The sequence below is a fragment of the Pararge aegeria genome, chromosome 6 (assembly GCF_905163445.1).
Source record: "Pararge aegeria chromosome 6, ilParAegt1.1, whole genome shotgun sequence".
Classification (NCBI taxonomy): Eukaryota; Metazoa; Arthropoda; class Insecta; order Lepidoptera; family Nymphalidae; genus Pararge; species Pararge aegeria.
Genome location: NC_053185.1, coordinates 18,967,001 through 18,992,561, shown reverse-complemented (window position 1 = coordinate 18,992,561; position 25,561 = coordinate 18,967,001). Strand labels below are relative to the sequence as shown.

The 25,561-nt window shown below is 37.3% G+C and overlaps 3 protein-coding genes across 3 annotated transcripts; 1 reads left to right on the top strand and 2 right to left on the bottom strand.

Annotated features, from left to right (window-relative positions):
• Nucleotides 1-668: 668 nt before the first annotated feature.
• On the bottom strand, nucleotides 669-24,924 carry LOC120624335 (rab5 GDP/GTP exchange factor). The gene is made up of 11 exons (XM_039890802.1): nucleotides 24,793-24,924; nucleotides 24,234-24,363; nucleotides 14,364-14,528; nucleotides 12,757-12,980; nucleotides 11,174-11,283; nucleotides 9,514-9,680; nucleotides 7,425-7,558; nucleotides 6,450-6,560; nucleotides 3,584-3,694; nucleotides 2,584-2,718; nucleotides 669-2,312 (listed from the first exon to the last, which is right to left on the bottom strand). The coding sequence occupies exons 2-11, from the start codon at nucleotides 24,361-24,363 to the stop codon at nucleotides 1,200-1,202; spliced, it is 2,400 nt and encodes a 799-aa protein (XP_039746736.1). The 5' UTR covers nucleotides 24,793-24,924; the 3' UTR covers nucleotides 669-1,199.
• Nucleotides 17,279-19,485, top strand: LOC120624337 (protein ALP1-like). The gene is made up of 2 exons (XM_039890803.1): nucleotides 17,279-17,659; nucleotides 18,534-19,485. The coding sequence occupies exons 1-2, from the start codon at nucleotides 17,376-17,378 to the stop codon at nucleotides 19,438-19,440; spliced, it is 1,191 nt and encodes a 396-aa protein (XP_039746737.1). The 5' UTR covers nucleotides 17,279-17,375; the 3' UTR covers nucleotides 19,441-19,485.
• Nucleotides 17,717-19,948, bottom strand: LOC120624338. The gene is made up of 2 exons (XM_039890804.1): nucleotides 19,487-19,948; nucleotides 17,717-18,446 (listed from the first exon to the last, which is right to left on the bottom strand). The coding sequence occupies exons 1-2, from the start codon at nucleotides 19,662-19,664 to the stop codon at nucleotides 17,749-17,751; spliced, it is 876 nt and encodes a 291-aa protein (XP_039746738.1). The 5' UTR covers nucleotides 19,665-19,948; the 3' UTR covers nucleotides 17,717-17,748.
• Nucleotides 24,925-25,561: the final 637 nt, after the last annotated feature.

Sequence of the window (25,561 nt, the reverse complement as noted above, 5' to 3'; positions counted from 1 at the left end):
GAATTAAAAAAAAATAATAATGTATCCTTGATCGCAGAGTTCTTTATACGAGATATTATCTAGTAAATATTGTTATGGGTATATTAGACTCACTTTTTTTTTTACTAAACACAGACGTATACAAGCGTATAGTGTCGCACTTTTACTTTTTTTTTTTAATAAAATCCTCATTAGCCGTTTCTGTAACTTTGGTAAGCGTTGCTTGTTTTTTTTTTGACCGAGTTATTTTAAAGTTCTATCGCTCGATTTTATTTTTAAATAGGCATCGTGCATTATATGCATTCCACACGTTCTGATCTAAAATTTGTTGTGTGTGCTTAGTAGAAGATTTGCACTTAAACATATAATCATGGTTTTTAAAAGTAACAATGACGTCGTAAACCGGAACTTACACAACGTGCAAATGAATTAAGAAATATTGTTGAAGTGTGCATAAGTATATTTCATTAGGAATCACCCTGCAAAATATGTAATCAAAAGGAGCATATTTTTTTTCCATACAAACTAATATAATACATTCACAGTGTACACTTATGACAACCCTATTGAAGATAAAATACCGACACGTGGATAGTACCTACGCTACGCAACGCGTACCTAATAAAGTGACAAGTGTCACCTGGTTTTAACTATGCATGTGATGTTAGGATTGTATCTGTTCTTCTTTTAGTAAAAACTTTGGCAATGGTTTCGGTTTCACAGATAAGTCACAGAGACAGTACATAATGTACCTGTGAAGTATTATTTCGGTTTTCATTTACACGTTGCATAGCTCATTTTAAAGTTGAAATTCGCCCGAACTTCTACCATACAGCGCTATTATTGACAGAACTTTCAAGTAAAATTGCACAGAGTTTTTAATTTGACATTTAATCAGTATAAATTAAATTTTGTTTTATTTTTAATGTTAAATTAGCGCTATATATTTTTTTTTTACAAGTGTACGTATTGATAATGATAATTTTTTAGTAAGACACGTAAACAATTAAAGAAGTGTTATCAAAAGTCAACACGCCACATCAAATTTACAATGCCATTCGATAAAGTCCGAACTCTTTCTTTCAACATATGAACTTTATTGAAACTGTTTGTAACATCAAACAAGAATTTTGAAGTTATTTTTTTTCTTTTCTATTTTATACGTTCGTAACGCTTGTATAACTTGCTGTTTACTAGTCTGTGGTAGTAAGGTCGATATCTTACTGTTTACTAGTCTGTGGTAACAAGGGCGATGGTAAAAGACAAGCGCCGGTCGGTGATCCGCTGTCGTCTAATATAGACTTTCGCTCCTTTTGGTCTGGACTGAACGGATCTCTCCCCTGATCCTCAGAATCAAATTGTCTATGAAGCACCTCAAAAGCCTCTAACATTTCATCCTTATTAGCAGTGACTAAACTAAACTCATCAAATTTCTCAAGTTCAGCTAAATGTTGACTCGTTTGAGGACTGAATGGGTCGAAAATTGGATCTTTTTTCAAACCGTCCGGGGAGAAAGGGTCTTTTGGCTTTGGTGGGTCATCTGCCAAGCTGTTGTCACCGCTGAAGTCGGATAAGTCAATATCATAGTTGATATTACTTAGTCCGGGAGCTAAGTTCTCCGAACCAAATTCATCAGGTGTCATCAGTTCGTCAATGGATCTAGAATCAAACGGAGTGAAGCCAAGAGGTGAAGGAGTTAGTACTTCAAAGGAGCCAGTGCGTTTGAGTTCCCAGGGCATTTTGTGTGGTGATCTCGGTGATGATTTCTCCATGGTGTGGAAATCTAGAATTTCATCACTATCCATCTGACCGATGGTCACCATCACTGGTCCTTGAACTTGTTTGGATGCAATAATTTCTATATCTGGGACACTACTAATTTCTGCTGATTCGACGTCTGGAACTCTACTTATACCTGCGATTTCGATTTCTGGAACTCTACTTACTGTTGGAATTTCGATCTGTGGAATTGTCGTTTTATCCAGTTCTTGAGTTAGTGGGACTGGATTTTTTTCTGATACTTCAAGTTGAGAGACTCTAGTATTTTCTGCAATTTCCGGTATCTGTGTCGCTGGATTTTTATCCGGCATAAGGTTATCTGGAATTGGATTAATATCATTTATATCCTGTTTCTGTATTGGATTAACAATATTTATTTCCAAGTTTTGAAACTGCGACGCGTCTTGTTGCGTTGGCACGGTTGGTTCAAGTTCTAGGTCAATGAGAGGGGTGGTAGAGTTTCTTAACGACGCGAGCCTTGGAGGTATTCGCCGTGGTTTTATTTCTAGTGGTGTTTTCGCCAATACATCTTGAACCTTGTTGGCTATTTCTTTCTGTAAACAAAATATGTTCAGTTCTTAATTATAAGTTTTCCCTATACTTATAATATTATAAAGAAGTAATATTTTTTGTTAGTTTGCATCTCCAAAATGACCAGACAGATTTTAAACATTTTTATCAATAGAAAGCTTTTTTTTATCAAGATTACTTCTAGATAGAGAGGCTATGTTTTATTTCAGTAAAAAAACGTCTGAAATAATCCTAATAATAAACGTTTGTCACAGTTTCCTACAGAGTGTAATGAATTCGCACTGCAACAATTACCTCAAACGTTTCAGCATTTGCCGCCAGCTGGTGCGCTTGAGCCCTCAAGGTCTTGACTTCCTCCATGAGCTTTTCAGCCTGCAACTTTTGCTCATCCGCCTCGCGCACCGCACCGCACAGAGATAACGCTGCGGCCTGGTGTAGACACGTGGCATATTTATTTACTTATTATTTTAAATGTGGTGTACAATAAAAGTATATTCATTTAGTTATTTATTTTCATTAGGACTACCAACAAAATTATATGTATTTTAGTTATTAAATTGATATTGTTGACGGCCGACTGGCGCAGTGGGCAGCGACCCTGCTTTCTGAGCAGTGGCGTGCATAGAGGGTGTGCACAACGTATGCAGATGGCGATAAGTGAAGAAAATCTCCAGTACGAGTTGTAAATACTTAAGGATAGGCTTTTTAAACCTCTTAGAAAGCCTATCCTTAGGTTTTTTATAACTCTTACTGGAGATTTTCTTCATTTTATATCATCTACATACCATTTGCATACCCTCTATGCACGTCAGTTTCTGAGTCCTAGGCCGTGTGTGTATTGTAAAAAAAAAATATAGATTAGGTTACTTATGGCCTTCGGTTACTAATGCCACATAATTTCAGTATGTACGATAACTTAATTTAATACAAGTATTTAAATGAAAGAATTTAACTACCTCTAATACAGTACAAGTACAATAAAATATATATATATATATTATATATTACTAAATATGATTGATATATATATATATGTGAGTGAGTTGCCGCGGATAAATATAAATATAAAATTACACACAAGTAACAATAAAAAATTTAAACAGAAATAGTGACTTATATAAGGAATATAATAAATAAAATAATAACGAGTCACCCTCTAGCGAAGTGCCAAACGTATTAATAATTTTAGTTTTATTAATACGTTTGGCACTTCGCTAGAGGTGCCAAACGTATATGTGCCATATTTTACTAGTATATCGATTCATTCATTTATAATCTGGATGAAGTCACTTACCCACGTACTGCCGCCGATAGATGCCGGCATTGCCATGTAGCAGTCGAACTCCTTCTTGTCCATATTCAGAGACTCAGCTGTTAAGTTCTCGATGAACGATACTGCGCAACACTATAATAGAAAGATAGTTTTCTGGGTGCATTTTCCATCTACTTCAACTTATTCGATCGTGAGAAAGTAGATGGCGCTACAGTCGCTATAAGACTGATGTAAAAGTCATATACTAATCGGCATCGACGGTAGGCGAGCTGTAGGTTATTTGGGAAAGCGCATCCTGTCGGTTCCGAAAAAAAAATTATATGCATTTCAAATTTATAAAACTTGATAATTCCTCCAAGTGTAGTTAAAAACTAATATAAAAGTTCTGTAGTTTGTTTTGTCGACGAACATCGACCATGTTAATCTATCCGATCAACAGTAGTCGGTTCAATTTCATAGTGTCGGTACACCGGCAGGAGAATTTGTCATTTTATATTTATGCTTTTAACTTTTTTATTGTAAATTTTGCTTTTTTGTGAGAACTTGTTTTTTAAATAAATTGTTTTTAAATTTTTTTTATGGTATTATAATAAATACGAATAAAAATAACAAATATCGGTTGAAGGGAAATTTAAATGAAAAATATGAGTAGATAAACGACAGTCATGGTCACTATTTTACATCACGCGAGATGTTGGGTTTATTGTGTTTATAACCTATTTATATCGATGCAACGTCATAATGTTCTGAAACCATACAAAAAAATCTATAAGCAGTATAACATCTGTTCGACGTAGGTACTACACAGTGGCGTGCATTGCATATATGCAAATAAGCAGTGCATACCCTACCCTCAGGGTCTTAAAGAACCTTCAGATAGGACCATTAAAGTTTTGTAATTAAAAAACACTGAGTAAAAAATATATGAAAGCGCCATCTAGTAATGAGCGGCCAAACTTCTAGGTCAATTGTCGCTAGACAGGCGACAGCGCAACCAGCGCGCGCGAGGCGTAGGTATAGCTTATAAAATAAAATTTTCTACTTCGTATTTTAATTTTTAACCGTAAATGCTAAACATTTACCTTTTAAAACACGTAAAAATACCTATATTATCATTTAAATCTCATGTTATCGATTGCAGGGTAAATCAATTATTATGAATCACTCGACATATGACGCCATCTACTGTTGCATAGAAATATCAAATAAAATAAGCACGCCCAAAGAAAGAATCGTTCTGCTAGATGTGTGCGTGCAAGTTAGTAGTGTGTGTCGTGTAATGTTATAATCGTGCGCTTGTACTTACAAGATTAGCATCGGTCTTGTGTGAACAGTTTCATTCATAAATTCTCTATGTATAGGTGTCTATAAGCACTGCTTACGGAAGTGGATAATCAATTACGTGTTTGATTTTTTTATGAAAAGTATTCCAGGAATTATTGGAAAGTGAGAAAGTTAACAATAATTATTGTTTATATTTATTGTTGACATATCAAAATAAAATAGCGTTCGTACCCTTACTTACAAAAAAATTAAAGACATATTTTGACTAATTTCGATTGCAATATTATCATTAGCATATTCAATCGCCATTATTGTTTACCTTCGAACAATGCTCTATGGCGTTGGTGATAAAAAAAAGGTTAACGTGCATAAATTCAGCAACTTATAAAAGTTTGAGTAGTGATAGTTTAATGTGTTAACGTTATTTTATAGTTTATTCATTCATTTTATAATGAAAGCATATTCGTGCGGTCTTTGTTTGGGTTCAGTGTGCCTGGAAAAAGTACTTAGAGACAACTTTAATTTCTATCCCTTTATCGTAAAATTAGAAATCATTCGCAAAGGAAGGTGTGTACCAATGTTACAAATATCCACAAAAATAGGTGATAAAGTAAAACGTATGTGTAATAATAAATTTTACGAAAACTAGGTATTCTTGACTAAGCGGCTTTGTACACACCAATCGATTATTTTGCTTTCCTTTTGTTTTATTGTCCAATATACGTAAAGTTTGAAATGATAAAGGATATTGTGATATTAATAATTTTCATCAAGACGCTAAAAACATGTTGGAAAAAAATATTATCATCTTCAGTGTGCTTAGAAAATGCTGCCGAATGGTGTGTCATAATTTTGTGACGTAAATCAGGGTATGTACTTTTATTCAATTAGCAGTAGATAGACGATAGTATTAAATCAATCAAAAATATAACTTTCGTAAAGTAATTTGAATATAAACCGACATATCTAAAATATAAATTTTACTTTATGTTTGTGCTGAACACCTTGTGCATACCCTGGGTCCAAGGGCTATGCACGCCACTGGTACTACATCAAATACGAGAAAACATTTTCTGCCAAAGCCAACAACCAGAACCTTTCACTATGGCATGGCACTTCGATATAAAATGCCAAATTCCCCTGCGGATGTACGCCGCACACGGCGTCCTTTTGACGTCCTTTTGAGGCACGGGCCAAGGCGGCACGACACAAAGACCGTTATAAGCTAACTTTAACTCTAAATATTATTGAAAATAACTAGCTGTTGGACGCTACAGAATTGAAGAACACACCTACAGAAAACCGCGTACATGACTAACAGTGGATCATCAAAAACCACTCCACTTTAGTATGGTTTCTCAAACAAACGTTTAATCACTTCATACCATTTAGCAGTTGACAGTTATTATTTTACCTCTATTGTTCTAAAAGTTTAACATAAAACGGGAAAAGTTTCTAAGCTAGAAACATTCCGCGGGTGTGAGAAGAGAAGTGCGCGGGACGTTTCTTTGTTTTTGGACACAATGCACTGCATTCAATAATGGCTCAATGAGGGTTCTGTATGTTCCTAATTCTCCGGTAATTCCGTGGTATTAATACATACCAGATTGGTGAAGTAGTAACCCCCCTCTCCGGTCATGAGGCGCTGTGCGTTGCAGAAGCGGGTCACGAAGTTTATGTTGCTGACGAGACGCGGCGGGTTCGCTTTCAGCACCTGGACAATGACCTTTGTGAAAAAACTGTAATAAGTCCTGTTTTTTTAAGGGGTTCCGTACTCAAAGGGTAAAACTGGACCTATTACTTAAAGTCCACTACAACTAACTCTCTGCCAAAAATCGTCCCGTGCGTCAGAAAGCACGTTTAGCTGGTCCGGCGCCTGATCTCTTTCCGGTCGCGTCGCATCCCATCGGACGAATCTGAGGTATATAAGTAACTCACTTTTCCCTCTCATAGTGAGTGCACTCTATAGAAACTGTTTTAGGCCAAAAATCAAGTTTATTGGTTGCTCACACACGCACACGCACGCGAGCACGCACACACGCACGCACGCACACAAACACACACACACTTTCTCATTTATAAGGATTGTTTTACATAGATTTGTATAATTTTTAACATTCCGTATTACTTGGCACTTTATTCCGCCTAGAGCCCCCAATTTTGGTGGTCTTTGGGAATTCGCTGACAAATCAGTGAAAATTCACCTGATCAAAGTCGTAGGAAAGTCTACTCTTTCATTTGAAGAAATGGCAACTCTATTAATACAAATTGAAGCATGTTTGAATTCAATATCCATCGGTGAACTTAGCGATCATCCGAATGACTAAACGTGCAAGCTTCTTTTTTGGATATTCCGCGGTAAAAGATTAGCGCTTCGGCTTCCCTGCCAAGGGAACCGTATGCGATCTCCGGCTTCCTTCACCGTTGGAGCAAGTAATATATTGATATTTGAATTGCTTAAAACTTAGAGGTACGCGTACTGGGATTCGGACCCCCCCCCCCCCCCCCCCCCCCCTCTAAGTTAAGTCCAAGTTCTAACCACTGCGCTACCGCCGCTTCCAATCAGTGCAACACTCACGGTGAATATGAGCGCGGGCAGCAGGTCGTCGGCGGATGCGGGCGCGCCGCACAGCGCAAGCACGTGGCGACACGCGCGACGCACGCGCGACAACTTTCCGCCCGGCGACGGCGCGCCGTCCATTGCCAGCAGCTCTGCACGAGCACGCGTCAGTATTACATGCTGATATGATGAAATTAAACCAGCTCACGAACAAAGTAGTTACTTTATTATTTCATTATTGTGTATTACTAAATTACTCTAAACACTTATATACATCGGACAACCTTCCTCCGCCAAACCACTCTCAGAATCCCCTATCTTTTTTTTTTTTTTTTTAATAACGTTAGGCCAGTGCTTTAGGACAATCATGCCCGTTAGAAAGCAATGATGAGGTCTAGGTTGTAGCACGCTTGCCTAGAAAAAGCCTATTCACTCTAGCCTTGAAGGTACTCAAAGTATACGTGGCTGGAAACACAGTATCAAAGTAACACAGTATCTTTTTCTTTCCCCCCGTTTACGACTTTCCCAGCAATCCCACCGCCGCGCCAACTCACGTTGACCAATCGGAAGAGAGCTGGGAATTGGCGGTTAACTGACTTAACCAAAATTATACAAAAATACTAAAATTATATCCGTTTTAAGTCAAAACACTATATTGATGTTTACAAAATAATTACGAAATTAAAGAAATCATTACATTTGTTTGTTAGAATATTTTATTGCGCACACACATTACACAAAGTAAACACATATAATACAGAAGAAACATAATAGAAAATGGGGCGTGCAAAGGCGGTCTTAACGCTTAAGCTATCTCTACCAGACAACCTTCGAAGTTAGGAAAGCTCTCCTAGCTTCAGTTTTAAGTTAACGAATGCAGTTATCACCATCATTAACATTAGTGCAACATGTTAAATGTATGAACGCTTCATAAGTGCATGTGATAAGGTCCACATGAATACAACATTTTAAATTTTGAAAGACGAAGAAACGGGTTATTGCAAAAATATGTATATATAATATTTCATATATGTATATATATAATGCCGGCTATGCCCCGCGGCTTCACCAGCATTCATCGAGCACGTAATTAAGAACATACATGACTAATATTGAAGCAAACCACTCCACTTTGGTAGTGTTTCTTGAACAGGCGGTTAGTTAATTCACTACATTTAGAATTTGTTTTTTTAACTGCGGGCGGGTTTCCATCCCTATATCGTTAATAACACAAAAACTGGCACGAAGCGATTTTTTGTGCATCTTCTTTTCTTGGCATGGCTGGGGTTTGAAATACCCTTCCGAGTTCTGTGTTACCTAATTCTTACAACCTTGGTTTAAAACAAGAATGAATACGCATCTTCTAGACAAGCGCGTCCCATCTTAGGCCACATCTACAATTTAACGGTAAAAAAAAATAGTTTAGAAAAACAGGGAGACGCAAACAAACAGGGACAACGAAGAAGTACTCTATATACTATGGTATGGGTAATTAAGCTATTTTATACACTTATTTGTTAATTTACTTCACGCAATGATCAACTACAACTTTAACTATTTTAAAACTATCTTATAAGATATTATTTGTAATCGAAGTATGTCAGGAGCAATTTAGTTCAAAATTAAATACTTGTGATGAATAACGTATTAATTTTGATAAGAATGAATGTTTTTAAAAACACCTACAGCAAATAATGCATTATTTTACGAATGGAATTAAATTATAGAAATAATGTTATATTATAGTAAGTCAACCTTAAAAGATAAGATAGATAACCCATATGCATTGGCGGACAGTTTTTATTGCAAATTTTAAATGGGAACGATTTCTTCATACACATTTTATACCGTTCTTTCACCGTTGCGCCAGGAAGGTCGCCAGATTTATTAACCTCCCACGTCCCAAAGGGCTTTGCCAGAGCTATACCATTTGCGTAGACAACAGAAAAGGTGCAGATTTTGCAACAGAAAAGGTGCAGTGTGGAGGAGTCATCTCCCCGTAACACCAACGGTATGCGGTCTGCGCTTTGGTGAGTGCCGGTACTTTCAATGAGTATACAAAGTAAACTCACTATATACCGGCTAAGTGAAACATGGCTATACTCACCACTAATAGCCTTGTACAGCGGTTGGCAGCCAGCAATGTTGGCGCGGTCGAGCTTGCACTCCAGGTGTCTCTTCCCAACCCAGCTAAGCTGTTGTATTCGCTCGGACATGGCTCTGTCGAGACGTTCGTCTTCAGTGCCGCCCGGCGAGAACACCACGCCCGGCAGACTAGGTAAAAGTAACAATGAGCCCTTTATGCTGAATTCATCTTCATCATCATGCGCCGCCTATTAACGTCCAACTGCAGGGCACAGGCCCCGTCTCTCACAGAAGAGACAGTTTTGGAGCATAGACCAACCACAATTTGAAAAACTTTTATTCTACAATTTTTTTTCTTTTCTCTGAGAATAGAGAAATAGCTTTAAAAAGTTGACATAAATACGCAGTGACAACCCGCTGTATTTCATTCGATGTCAGATGAGTTACGGATTATTTATTTATTTAACAAATTTTATTATATATGGATTACTATGGCCCACCTAAAAGATTATGATCTTAGTTTACGTAGAAACCAAAATCAATATTTTCCAACACACTTACGGGCAGGAACACGTGATTTCAATCCATATATTTATGTTTGACTAATTTATTTTTAGTTGGGTAAGTATAATCTTTAACATCATCAAATAAACCCATAACCGGTCAACTACAGACTACTAACTGCGGGTCTCCTCCCACATAGAGAAGGGGTTAAGGCCGTAGTCCACTACGCTGGCCCGGTGCAGATTGGTGGACTCCACACACCTTTAAGAACATTATGTGGAACTCTCAGGCATGTTGGTTTCCTCACGATGTTTTCCTACACCGTTGAAGCAAGTGATATTTTAATCACTTAAAACGCACAAAACTTAAAAAGTTAGAGGTTCATGCTGGGATTCGAACTCGGCCCCCCTAATTTGAAGTTGAGCTTCAAATTAGGGGCACAATTCGGGTAAGTATATGGAAACTGAAATTTGCGTTATTTGAAACATACTTAATCGAGTGCTGTATTAGTCGAGCACATAAACATACTTAATCGAGTGCTCGATTAAGTATGTTTACTCTACAGTGTAACCTACGTATTTTGTCACTGTGATTTTAGCGTATTATTATTATTAAATTCTTTATTGCCCACACAAAAACAAAATACAAAGAGAAACAAATTAACAAATAATAAAAAAACTACTTTAGGTGTGCAAAGGCGGTCTTATCGCTAAAGCGATCACTGCCAGACAACCTTTGGCGAAAGTAGTTCTTATAAGGAACGGGTTCGTGCGTGCATGGAAAAATTTACAAACTAAACTACATGTTTTTTAAATTCTAATAATACTCATATAATTGCTATATAATTTGACAGCCGATTGACGCAGTGGGCAGCGACCCTGCTTTCTGAGTCCAAGGCCGTGGGTTCGATTCCCACAACTAGAAAATGCTTGTGTGATGAACATGAATGTTTTTCAGTGTCTGGGTGTTTATCTGTATATTATAAGTATTCATGTGTATTATATTCATAATAATATTCATCAGCTATCTTAGTACCCATAACACAAGCTACGCTTACTTTGGGGCTAGATGGCGATGTGTGTCTTGTCGTAGTATATAGTATATTATAATACATATAATAATAATAAACTAAATACTATAACGCTACATAATGCCGGGTAATGATAGTAAAAACTTACTCGTGTAAGTAAGTCATGGCGTGCTTCTCAACAAAGTCAATAAGGAGTTCCTTCGTTTCTGACTCCGTGTTCGCGAAGTGCGGCGACGTATCCATGTACTTCATGAAGTGCTGACGAGAGAAAATTCAATTTCAATAACTTGCTGTACTCCGCGAAAATCAGCAGAATCCGTATGGTGTTATTTATAATTATATCTACATATTCCACCAGACTAGACGAAAGAATTGGAATATTGGAATATAATATTGGAATTGGATAGAATCAGGCGTTACTTTGCGGAATTCCATGATATATTATGAAAATTAAGCTCAGTTTGCTATACTCCGCGAACAGCAAAAGAATCTGCATGGTGTTATTTATAATTTCTTCAATTATTTTATTACACACCAAAAAAATCTTCGGCAGTGTACCCTCTACGTACGTTTCGCTCCGAAACCGTCCAGAGCATTCTCAGGACATAAATTAATAAAATAATTGTCAACAATTACATTACAGATTCGCTACATTGCCGGAGGTCTGTTTGGTTTGGAGTATAAATTAAGAAGAAGAAACACTTTATTGCACGTATAACATACAGGAAAAGAAACAGGAAGGAGTATACAGTACACAATGTAGACATGCAAAGGCGGCCTTATTGCTGCCAGCAATCTCTTACAGGCAGCCTTTGTAGATAGGACTTACAGCAAGAGAACGGGATAGTGTCAAGCGTGTTGATATATAACTACCAAAATGTAAAGATACAAATACATATATATTTTAAATAAATATCCGTAATATATAAATATACACAATACATAAATATAAAATATACATAATATATATAAATATATAACAAACATAATAAATATAAGTAGATTTTAACACATGTTAAAAGAAAAAATACAATGAATCTACTTCAAATTCCATCAGTCAAAGAGAGATAGTAGTCCAGTAGTAAGACGAATAGTAGATCAGTAGATAAAGCTTAATTTTCATAATATATCATGGAATTCCGCGAAGTAACGCCTGCTTCTATCCAATATTCTTTTGTTTAGTCCGGTGGAATATGTATACCGCAGCTAGTTAGCACCATACGGCGCGGCGCGACGGTGCCTGCCGTGGCCCGTGCGGGCGCGTCTGAGTCGGTTCTAACTCATTCATTTTACCTGCGGCAGCGCGTGCGCGTACACGCACATGATGGACTGGACGAACTATTTAATATTCGAGTTTTCAACTCTCTACGAAAACGAACCAGCGCTATGAAATAGCTCGTCTTCACAGCATAAAAACAAGAACGATGTCCATGATGCGTGGTTACGAATAAAAACTAATTTAAGAAGAAACTATAGGTATCACAGAGTTAAAAAAGAAAAAAGACTGGGAGTAACGACAGGCCGGTACAAGCTGACACACACGTTGGGAACGGGCACGGCGTGAAACGTAATCAGCCGCACAGGCATCCACAGGCTTCGCACGGTCCGGCCTGGCCTGTGATAACACGGGCCGTGGGACTCCTTTAGATTGCATCATCGCATGTCGACTAAGTTAGATGTCAGTGGTGGACTAACTAGAAGTGGGGAAAAAAGTTAAGATGATTGTCTAACCTGATAGTGTCTCTGCACTCTTTCGGACAACTCGTCCACCGCCATAACGTTAGAGCACTTGATCACGTCCATGATGAAGTTGTGGACGAATACGCGTGAGTCGCGGTCCACCTGCGCGGGTAGCGACGGGAACCGAACCCGGAACTCGCGCTTCATGCCCTCGTTCACCATACCGGGTATTTTGAACTCGGGCGGTTTGCGCTCCGGCGTGTGCTCTTGTTCATCTGAATTGACAACAATGTTACCTATCAGCAGGGCCTACCTACCTACCTATATGCTTACGTTAAGCAGGAGACAAAAATTAAATCTATATAGCCCCTAATAGGCATGATGGCAGTAACAAACAATCGCTAAAATATAGTATTTATCAAATATTATATGATTAATGTATAATGAATAAAGAATATTTATTGTATAAAGTGCGATTTTTATTTATTTTCAATTCATAAAACTGCATATTCACTTATTTTGTACCACTCGAATTGGTTAGAACTTCGGCTTCACTTTTGGGGAGCCGACTTCGAATCCCAACACGCACGTTTAACTTTCCTAAGTTACGTGTGTTTAAAGTAGTTAAAATATTACTAGCTTCCACGGTGAAGGAAAACATCGTGAGGAAACCTGCACGCCTGAGAGTTCTCCATAACGTTGTCAAAGGCGTGTGAAGTGGGGCCAGCAGGCGTAAACCCTACTCATTTTCGGAGGAGAACCGCGCCCTGTAGTGGCCCGGTAATGGGTTGATATGATGATTCTGATATTATACTAGCTGACTATTACAGTCGGCAGAATCATCCCAAACTTAAAAACAGACTTGTCATTTTGGTTTTTACGACCAAACCTTCCTCAGGATTGTTTTTAAAATAAGGAGAAAAGCGTAACGACGTCCCATTGATGGACACAATGGATTGAAGATAGATGTTTATTGATAATAACCGGGACCAATGTCTACACGTGCTCTCCGAGGCACGCGGGTTGACTCCACGAGTATCCTAACTCCAGACTCGCACTGGGATTTCTTTCAACACAAAATTTCAAATATTATAACAAATATAATACTGTACAATGTGTAAATGAAAATCGAAATAATACTTCAGAGGCTATTGGGGTACATTATTTACTGATCTGAGACTTATGTGCGAAACCGAAAGGCTAACAGTTTTTGAGTAAACCCTTAGTTTTTACTTTACATACCCTTTTTGGATCTTAGTTTTTACTCAAAGTTGATTACTTTGATACAGCCCTAACATAAAATGCAAAAGTAAAATCAAGTGACACTTGTTACTTTATTAGGTACGCGTCGCATTGCGGTACTAATCACGTGTCGGCCCTTTGTCTTCAACAGGGTTGTCGTAAGTTGTCCTCTGTCATTTTTTCTGAATTATTTTGTATGGAAAAATAAATATGCTTTTTTTTTTGATTTAATGTTTTACTCTGACTCTTTATGAAATATACTTATGCACCCTTCGACAGTTTTTCGTAATTCCGATATACATTGTATACTATGTTTTACGTATGTAAGTAAAAAGTTATATACCCAAAATTACAGAAAAAAAAAGTGCTGAAAAAACAGCTGGTGTGCACTTTATAAAATTGCGATATGACATCACCTGTGCTACTCTTCTTGAAGACGCTAAACTTCAGAGCCTTCTTCAAAGTCTCGCTCTGCCGTAGCCGCTTTTCCTCGAACTTGGAGAACGACTGGGAAGCGAGCCTGAGTCCCCTTTCTGGCTTCTTCTGCTCCGGTTGGGGTAACGTCGCTGACGAGGCCTTTTCTGTGAACCAATTTGGAATCTTAAAAATTCGTTTTACTTGCTTCTTCAGCTAGGTGTGCTGGCTGGCCCGCGGGTGTCGTACGAGGCGACTAAGGAAATATAACAGAGGAGTTCTCTGTTATATTTCCTTAGCAACAGCGTTCTCTGTGTCCACTAACATTTACTGCGATCACCAATCCGTCTGGCCAGCGTGTTGATTATGAGCAAACCCTCCCGTTGGGTGAGGCCTTTAGTCCAAAAGTGGACTGTTATAGACTATTGATAAAACGATTTTGCGTAAGGGGGCGTTCATAAAATAGGTAAGATGTTTTAGGGGGGGAGGAGGTCGAGTCAAATCTCTTCTAATCTTACGTTGGAGAGAAAACGTAAGATTTTTACGTCTTGGCAAAAATCACGCAATTTGCAAGTTTTATTACACTTATAATTAAACTCTCAGCAATATTGATTACTAGTCCTAACTAGTCGTTAATAAAAGCACGCAACGCGTTTTCGTAAGAAAACCAAATTTTGAAAAGTCTCACATGAGATTGGGGGATGGGGGAGTGGTTGAATAAAATCATACGACATCTCACCAGGGGAGGAGGAAGGGACAGAATATTAAAAAAAAACCTGTAATTTATGGACGCCCCGTAAATACCAGTAAATACCTAAAGGAGTTTTTCAAAATCGGAGCGGTTTAGAGCATCCGTAACATGTCAATTAGATAAAAAATAATAACATCCGATTAGGAGATTCGATCGCACCGATAGCAAGCCATGGCGGTCCTTGAGGCCTATCTAACGTTTTAATCGCATTATGTCACAGCAATTTATCAAATACATCAATAACTATTAATTTGTTTACGTTAAATACGTATGTAGGTTAAGTTCAATTATGCTGCAATAGAAGATATTGCATTAAAAAGTACGTCGATTTCGGCAATAAATAACACCGAATCCGTGAAAAGTTGTCTCTCAAGTGCTGACATTTTAGTGCATTTTACTTAAGATTATGAATGAATGAATGAATGAATACACTTTTATTGTACACCACATAAACATATAGTAAAATTATAAATAAAAACTGAACAAAAAGTATACAATTTGGCGGCCTTATCGCTACATAGCGATCTCTTCCAGGCGACCAAAGGCGTTAAAAACAGCTCAAGAAGATTATATATCTATATATATAAAAGAGGATGTTTGTATATATGTCATCGATAAACTCAGAAACTATTTGACCGATCATTATGAAAATTGGTATGCTTATGTATTTTTTCACGGAGAAGGTTTATATGCTATGCCCATTGATGTAACTCCCCACCAGGCGGCGCTGTCAAGTATCGACTTCCGCCCCGTTCAACCGATTGTCATAAAAATTGGTATGACCATGTATTTTTCCACGGAGAAAACGAACATGCTATGTCCATTGATGTAACTCCCCACCAGGCGGCGCTGTCAAGTATCGACTTCCGCCCCGTTCAACCGATTGTCATAAAAATTGGTATGACCATGTATTTTTCCACGGAGAAAACGAACATGCTATGTCCATTGATGTAACTCCCCACCAGGCGGCGCTGTCAAGTATCGACTTCCGCCCCGTTCAACCGATTGTCATAAAAATTGGTATGACCATGTATTTTTCCACGGAGAATGTAAATATGATATATATAGATTCTTGGAAGTGTTAGAAGTAATATAGGATACTTTTTATCCCGTCATTAAGCTCGGTTCCTTTGGGAGAGGGGATGAGTGTTTGACGATTTAACATCATAACTCCGACAAATTAGAACCGATTTAAATAATTATTTTTGTACTATACAGGTATATGTGTTTAATTGTGTGCCCAAACTGTGGTTGGAGATAGACGACAGAACTCCTCAGCGGACAGCAGCAATTTAATGCCACATCAAAAAACAAACGCAGACGAAGTCGCTGGCAACAGCTAGTACAATATGGATTATTTATCTATGCAATATGGGCTACTTTTTTTTATGGCTTCCTTGCGCAGCGTTAAAGCGCAGTGGTACCGAATCCGTGCTGCCAAGCCATTGGGTGTCTTCCTTCGTCTATTAGTCTAGTAGGTAAAGCAGGGGTTGGAAAATTGTGTAAAACACTTAAGTCGAAAGGATTTTCCGCACTCCACTCTACTGCTGTTTTGTCCAACGACTCCTTCCAATTCATGAAAAGCCTATTACAGTCGACTGCTGACTCCAAACGTGAGGGTTTGGCAATAATCACCACGCTTAGCCGACGGATCGGTAATCGCAGTAGATGGAAGTAATAAGTAGCCCAGAGGCAGTGGCGTTCACTTCATTGGTGCACAAATTATTTTATATCACTCGTATTGAAGGGGAATTTTTCCATTTACGTTTAAAAAGTGCTTATTAATTAGGCCTACTTGAAATAGATGAATTTTGAATTTAGAATTCGAATTTTTGATCTATATCGTCACTTACCACCGTAAAATTGGAGTCAAAAATTAATCTGTCCACTACAAAAAGAAAAAAATTGTTTCAGACCTAAAATTCATTTATTTCAAGTAGGCTTTAAGCACTTTTGAGACGTCAAGTCTATCTGTTTGTAGTGACTCTACCTCCGGTTCAGCAGGCAGACACTACCGAGAACAAGCCGGGAAGAAACTCAGCTGTTGCTCTTTTTCAGGAATAGCTAGCTTTAGTTAACGTTGTTTGCTTGCTAGCTTTAGGTAAAGTTAACGTTGATTTAATCAAAGGTAATGTAAATATCAGTGTCTTAACGAAGATCCCGGGTTCCCACTATGCCGGACCGGCAGATCTGCCGGAAACCGGACACCGGACAGAGTGTTCACATTTAAAGCACCTCAGTTGAATTTGGACCTGTGCCCACAATGGACGACGAAATTGTTGTGTTGTGGTGGTGGTGGTACAGAAGGCAAAATAAAAGAAGAAAGTATTGGGTACATCCTATTTTACGGGAAAGATTTACACTAGGGACATTTGAAACATTGATGGGTGAACTTAGAAGTGACGGATCAAAGTTCTTCAATTATTTTCGAATGACAACAACCACTTTTGACGATTTACTGGGACGACTTTCACCAGGCATAAGAGTACGAAATACAAGTTTTAGAGAATGTATTTGCCCAGAACAAAGATTGGCCATTTGTTTAAGGTAAAGTGTGTGTGTGTGTTCTTTTGACAATAAATAATTATTAATTAAAAATGCAAATTAGTCACTTAAGTATTTATTTGTACTCAAATTTAAAACCCTTCAAAATCTAAATATTCTGACTCTTGGGAGTATATGGAATGAGTAGATGCTGTTGGCGAAACTGGATTCACTGGAATTTGGGAAGAAGTTGATGGTATAGGTGTTGTAGAGTATCCAGAGTGTTGATCTTGCGTAGGTGTCGCCTGTTGATTAGGATGTGTGTAGTATCCAGAGCGAGTATACTGATCTGGTCCGGTCATCTGATTATAATGACGCCAATGTCCGTAATTCTCTCTCTCATAATTCCTACTTTTAATTTTTTGCAACATTGTCAGGACGCTGGCTTGAAATTCTAAAGTCTCTTCGATAGTTAAAGTGTTCAAGACTGGTATAATGCCTTTGAAAAAAGAAAGATGATGGTTTTCTTTTTCTGGGTTCATTCTGGAATCCAAAAACTTTGACATCTTCTCATTTACTTCTTTATTATCAATTGTTCTTTTATCTTTAATTAAAGATGAACGAAAATCTGATTCCATGCCTACTTCAGTCTCGGTTCTTGCTTTTTTTGAACCCGACTCATGAGGCGGTCGAGGTTCGGAGACCTTTTTCAAAAACATTAATTGCTCGTGATATAAATAATTTCGTGTCTTTTTGGCCGAAGATCCAGATTTAGACTCATCTTTTTGTTTTTTCACCGTCTTAAGCCATGAATCTCGTATATTATTCCATTTAGTTGAAACCAGTTTTCCTGAAATAAATAAAAAAATATCAGAATTGAATTTATTTATTGGTGACATATAATGTAATATGTAGTAACAAAATATACTTTTTTCAGATATTTAGCTTCAGGATGTTCATTCAAAGAAATACATTACTCATACAGAGTAGGCGTTTCGACAATAAGTAAAATAATAAAAGAAATGAGCAACGTCATTTGGGAAAGCCTACAGACAGATTTTCTTAAGCTGCCTGATACTGAGAGAGAATGGGAGGACATCGCTTTAAGATTCGAAAGAAAAGCCAACTTTCCTCACTGTATTGGAGCAGTAGATGGCAAACATATTAGAATTTTGAAGCCAGCCAAGAGTGGTTCTATGTTCTTTAATTACAAGGAATATTATTCTTTTGTATTAATGGCAATTGTCGATTCAGAGTACCGATTTATTTTTATCAGTGTGGGCTCGTATGGCAAGGAATGCGATTCCACTATATTAAAGGATAGTATATTTTGGAAAAAAATCAATGATGGTACTTTAAATGTACCAAAGCCTCGACCACTTCATACAAACATGCACGAGGAATTACCGTTTATACTAGTTGGCGATGAAGGCTTTGCTTTAACACCTAATCTCCTACGTCCATATGGAGGTACACATTTGAATAATGATAAAAAGATTTTTAACTATAGATTAAGTCGAGCACGAAGGTACGTTGAGTGCGCTTTTGGTATTCTAGCAAATAAGTGGCGAATACTCCATCGGCCTATAGATCTGAACGTAGACACAGCAATTAAAGTAATTAAAGCTTGTACAGTCTTACATAATTTTGTTAGAGAAAAAGACGGTATAAATTTTGAAAGTTACCAAAATATAGAAAATGGACAAGAACAAGAAACGAGACCCGTGGATCGAAATGGGTCGACTCGAGGTGGCCCTAATGCCAATGCTATACGAACAGCATTTACTAATTATTTTGTTTCGGATATTGGTTCCGTTCCGTGGCAGGCAGCAGCTATAAATTAAAATTTGTGAATGCATTTTTATCAATAAAAATATTTAAAAAACTCACCGTACTGTTTTCTTTCTTTTTCTTCCAGTTCATCGAAGTTTGGTTTCAGTATTAAACATACTTCACGCCATGCTGCTAACTTTAAGTTTTTGTCTTTATAGACATCTTCGGTCTTGTCCCACAGAACAGGTCTCTCTTGGACAAGCGTAATTAAAGTTTCTATTTGTATGTCGCTCATGCTACACGTCTACTTTACTCAGAAAATGCGAGCCGAATGAAGTGCGGGGAGAACGGGCGGGGCGGGGCGGGGAACGCGGGTCGAACTGGTTCACATTATTCCGGTCCGGTGATTTTGCCGGCATTTTGTAGTGACAAAACGCTCGGTAAAAATGCCGGGCTCGGCGAAAAAGCCAGACTCGGGATCATGTGAATAGCTTCATACAATTTGTACCGCCACTAGGCCTTCCGGCAATTTTACCGGACCGGGAGATCTGCCGGTCCGGCATAGTGGGAACCCGGCCTAAGTAACGTTAACTTAACGAATGTAGTTACCACCATCACCTAACATTAGTGGTATATGTTATATGTATGAACGCTTCATAAGTGCCTGTGATAAGGTCTGCATGAATAAAACATTTTTGAATTTTGAATTTGCAATCAAAAATTATTTTAACAATCTTGCGAGCAATCTTAAAAGCAGTTCCGGATGCTTCCAAGCAACCTTTTTCTAAACAAAAGCTAACCAAGTACCATTGGGAGCACGCTGATACTAACATACCTTCACTTATTGGAAGGTTTTCACTGCACAATAGAGGCCATCAAAGAGTATTAGTTATCAACCATGTGTAAGTCATGTACTTATGATTCTGTACCAATCGAGTTAAGAGTGCGCACTTAAAGAAAACCACTTCATTATGCGTGTAACAGTACTACGGACTGACTACTTCAGGATTGCATGCGTGTCTACTTCAGACGGTAAGATATGTCACCTCTGGAGACCGCATCATCATCTTCAGGGCACTACAATTTCGCCCGTAAGTTATGATGCAGTCCAAGATGGTAGAAACACATGATGGTAGTACATGTAAGGCAGGTATAATAGACACATACCCCTGATCGGTTTCTACGCGGAATCGTAATGCTAAAACTCTCTCTCTCTCTCTCTCAATTACGTCTTTGTCGAAAAGGTAGTAACCTACCGCTCACTACGCAGTTAGGAAAATAAAGGACAAATAGAGAGAAACAAATGTGGGCCTCACGATACAGGTCGCCTAGCGTGGGGTCCACAGGTTATCAATAATAAGAGGCAAATATCAATATGTGTAAAGAACTCTTTTCTCTTAAAGTCACCAACGTTTTTTACAGTCATAAGTGACATTTAAAAAGATATTTAAGAGTTTACTTTTAAGAAGAATTGATTTGATTTGAATGACCTGGTTAGGGATTTAAATGTTGTTTCTTGTATTTTCACAGAAACGCAATTTCGTCTTTATTTCACTAACCATTGAATATATTATAAACAATACCATTGATTATATTATAAACATTATTATATATGTTTACCAATTTATGTGAAATTGTTTTACTTCTTGTGTTGTATCCTATTCTTTTTCTTTTTACTGTTGTATTGATATTCTGTCTAACCTTTTTGATCCAATAAATTATTATTATTATTATATTGTAAACACAAAGACTGGACTAGAATACAAAAGGCGGCCTTATTGCTTAGAGGCGATCTCTTCCAGGCAGCCTTAGGATTAGGACAACAAGAGCGAGAACAAATAGGTGGTGTAAAATTTTTATAAATTAAAAGAAGATTAATATATGAATAATATATGAAATAAATAAACAAATAATAAACTGTATTGATAAATACGGAGGTCTGTTATCAGACAAGTGAAATTAATATATTCCCCCAGCCTGTGAACGTGCCCGGGAACTCCCACTGAAAACTATTATTGAACGGCCGATTGAGGCAGCGACCCTGCTTTCTGAGTCCAATGCCGTAGGTTCGATTACCACAACCACGTACCTATATTAAAAGTATTTATTTGTACCTGTACTGTTGTGTTTATCTGTACCTATATTAAAAGTATTTATATGTTCATAAAAATATTCATCCGTAATCTTAGTACCCATAACACAAGCTACGCTTACTTTGGAGCTAGATGGCGATGTGTGTATTGTCATAGTATATTTATTTATTTATTTAAAGGACCACATCGCTCAGCGCTGCACCAGGTACGCCGTCTATCAAGGTCGAGACACAGTGGTTCGGCGACTTTGATCTCGCAGTAAATGCCGACATCGTCGTCTAAACCGCATCGTGGCAATAGATATAGTTAGACAGGACAATCGAACTAAATGGCTTCGTCGGACCTCTGTATGATTTTCCTTATTCTGTCTTAATTTAGCTACCTAAGATTCTGGCTTTAACAGCTTACGCCATTTTACCAATGCCAGGCTAAGGACGTCTTGAAAAAAACCCAATAGCAGATCATGAGGCTGAGTTGATAAGTCTTAATTTTAGCTCAACCTGGCCTCGTGGTCCGGAGTAGAACATACTCTAAATTCTGTATACCCAAATTTAAACTGGTTCTATGAGCTATGTGCTCCGCGCATTTTTACTTTACAACCTAGCTACAACTTTTAGTAGGCGCTACGATGTCTGCGAGCGGTGCAGCGGCCATGTCACATACTGCCTAGCTTTAGCAACTGCAATCGCAGTGGACGTATTCTGATATGACGTTATCCAAAGTGTCTGCTTTTCTTCGAAATCAATTCGTAGTAGCATTTATTCACCATCATCAAACCAAACCCTTACTGGATCAACTTATTTGGATCTCGCCCAGGTCATAGCTCTCTCCAATACTACTCAGTTGAGTGACTCTGTGCTTTCTTATCAGGCCCATTGTTGAAGACTGTTTCAAAGCTTATCATGTAGTGACTCTAAATATTTATAGTTACATTATAAAATTGAAATAAATATGTAAATGCAATAAAGAGAACAGGTTATCAGTATTTTTGATAACATTCGCTAATACCTACACTTTTTATGTACATACATGATATAGATTTGCTTTACAGCCTAAATCTGATTACAATGTTCTTCCTTAGACAGATTACAGTATAATTTTCGTAAATAATGTACCACTTAAGCTGGATTAATATATTGTGTCTGTTGTGAAGTAGTTATAATTAATACCTTTATATAAACTATACATGTTGTGATGGCAGACCAATATTCAATACAGTTGTCACCACCCATCGGCGTGCATTTCATACATGCACTAAAGCACTGCCTACCCAAATTTTATTTTATATAACTCGTATTCGAAGGGAATTTTTCCGTGCACCTGCCTTATGCATACCCTGGTCGACAACCCTGTGCACGCCATTGTCACCATCCCTCGTCTTCTCGCGGGTCTCGTACGAGGCGACTAAGCGTTATAACGAAGAACAGTCAGAAGTGTTCTCTGTGCATTTACTAACCCGTTTGCCTAATACGGTAATTAAGGCAAACCCTCCAGTTGAAATCTTACTAATATTGTAAATGTGAAAGTGTGGTTGTTTGTTACTCAATCACGCAATAACGGCTGAACAGATTCGGATGAAGATAACATAGGATATCTTTTACCCCGATTCCTTAAGTAGTAGTAGGTAAGATTAAAAATTGTTAACTCGTTTTATTTTTATTCTTTACCATTAGTAAAGATTTGCACAATCCTAATCAAAGGTCGATTCTTAGGAGGGATTCTACCTTGTGAGCAAATACTAGAGCATGAATTTATTTTAAGTTGTAACTCTTAGGGGAAAAACCTTCATGATGGCTAAACATTTAAGAGTAATAATATTTGTTATGCTTTAAAACTTAGAAAGTATTTGCTAAAACCTAGAAAGGTAAACCTAGAACTTGGAGAACGGTTTGTTATATGTATATATTATAATTGTATATATAGGTTTATGCATGTTTATTTAAATGTACCACCAACCTCTCTTCTTGAGCTGTTTTTAACACCTTTGGTTGCCTGGAAGAGATTGGTATGTAGCGATAAGGCCGCCAAATTGTATACTTTTTGTTAATTTTTTTTACTTATAATTTGTTATGTTTATGTGGTGTACAATAAAAGTGTATTCATTCATTCATTCAAAGGTAGAAAATACAGAAATTAGAAATAAAACAAAGCATGCCCTTAAACTGAAATGGGAATGGGTTTGTCACATCTCTGACAAAATGGATCAGACCAGCCAGTAGAAGTATCAAGGGCAGATCTAAGAAAAGATGGGCTGAGGATATAATCTACATTGCTGGGATAGAGTGGATAAAAGGTGCCCAATACAGAAAAGTGTGGAAAGGTGTTGAGGAGGCTTTCAACAATCCTATGGGGTTCATCTAACATAAGGACTAACATACTCACACTAACATAAGAATTTATTTAAAAATATCACTAACCAAATTTTTTTTAAATATACAGAGCTTTATTATTACTATTAGTTATCTAACTGGTATTGTTGTGTTTTGTTAGGAGGGTTGGCCTACTTTAATTAATGACGCTTTAAAAAAAAATTAATAAAAGTTAATAGCAAGTTTGATAGCAAGTGATTTTTGCATTTTTCAGGATAAGATCACATTAAACAAAGCATATAGAACACACATTGAAGGATCAGGCACATACTGGATAATGAATGAAGCTTAGTTTTTTTCCTAGTCTCTCATAAGTACTTAAATTATACAACTTATATGTTTAACAGACTTTTAATGCTTGAAATTAAGATATTATTATTATAAAAGTAATAAGTTAATTACCTGCCCTTCTTTGCCTCTGAAGCTGCTCCCGATGACATTTCGAACAATACCCTTGCCATTGTGGATTACCAAAATAGTCGCAGCCATTCTTGCACTTCAGATCGCTCTGATCAATCCTCAGCGACGGCATCTTGCTTGCAAAAACCATATATTTATAAGATCTCTGTAAGTTTGGACCGTACCACATTTTTGGACATAAAAATATTTATCATAAGCAAAAATCCCGAATTTCTTCTATTCACATGTGATTCTAATGTGTAATTTTTAATACTCTACACTCAAATAGTCTCCCAAAGAACGATTCGATTAAAAAATCACCCCATTGTTGACGGCTATAGCAGTTGGAACAGATCCTATTATAGGTGTGAGAACAAGGTTTCATCGCAATACGCGCTAGTAACGATGCCCGTTCAACGATTTCCCACCGTTATATAGGCTACTCTTATCACTATGTACTTGAACAAACGATATCTAACGATTTGTATTAAGCGTTAACCAAGATAGAGCTAAACTACGAATAAATATATGAATGTAAAATGAATAATTAGTCATTCCTCACCCTTTATAACACGTGCGGGTCTAACTGCATAACAATAACATGATAAATAAAGAACAATGTGATTTTTACCAAACATCAATAAAAATTTATGTTGATTTACTATTCACTGAGGAAAACTTGATTTTTTACATGTCAATGTCAATTGTCAAGTTCAGAGAACAGAGTAAGGTAGACTTTAAAGTACGGAGCTAACCATAGACAAAGTCTGAATGTTTTTTGTGCATAGAGATGGTTCCGAACAAAGTATCGTCGTCGGTCGGTTGTTAACTCGTCGTCGGCATTCGATGGCCACCGCTTAGCTACTGTTGAAAAAATTAGTGAATCGGGCAGCTGTTAACCCTATAATTAAATATGAATTAAGTTGACAACTGGCTTTATTAAATACAAATAGGTAATAGACGAAGTGTTGGTAACTTGTAATAAAAGTTAGTAAATCAGTCAGCTCATTAGCATGTCAATAAAATCAATCTAGCTTACATGCACGCTAGATTAATGTGCACTTTTATTCATAACATTGCCGCTGTGTGCCGCACGGTTAAACTTAAGTTAAAAAACGATCCGTTTCTTAACTTTAGTGGATGGTATAATTCTGAAATCTTTATTATTATATTTCATAGAATATTAACTACACTAAAAATGGAACGTTTTATGCATTCATTCCTAACACATTCCATTGAAATATGGAATACCTACTTCCACACCACCACTCGACATTTTGCACAATTCGGTGTACTAAAACTACCCACTAAAAGTTATAAATGTTCTGAAA

What these genes read in the sequence shown, in the direction of transcription:
- LOC120624335 (XM_039890802.1), bottom strand. Translation starts at nt 24,363, where the DNA reads ATGCCGTCGCTGAGGATTGATCAGAGCGATCTGAAGTGCAAGAATGGC. An exon ending in CTTCAAGAAGAGTAGCACAG is followed by an intron (nt 12,981 to 14,363) that starts GTGATGTCATAT and finishes TTGTCAATTCAG; the next exon opens with ATGAACAAGAGCACACGCCG. An exon ending in GAGTGCAGAGACACTATCAG is followed by an intron (nt 11,284 to 12,756) that starts GTTAGACAATCA and finishes TTCTCTCGTCAG; the next exon opens with CACTTCATGAAGTACATGGA.
- LOC120624337 (XM_039890803.1), top strand. Translation starts at nt 17,376, where the DNA reads ATGGACGACGAAATTGTTGTGTTGTGGTGGTGGTGGTACAGAAGGCAA. An exon ending in AGATTGGCCATTTGTTTAAG is followed by an intron (nt 17,660 to 18,533) that starts GTAAAGTGTGTG and finishes TACTTTTTTCAG; the next exon opens with ATATTTAGCTTCAGGATGTT.
- LOC120624338 (XM_039890804.1), bottom strand. Translation starts at nt 19,664, where the DNA reads ATGAGCGACATACAAATAGAAACTTTAATTACGCTTGTCCAAGAGAGA. An exon ending in AAAAGAAAGAAAACAGTACG is followed by an intron (nt 18,447 to 19,486) that starts GTGAGTTTTTTA and finishes TATTTATTTCAG; the next exon opens with GAAAACTGGTTTCAACTAAA.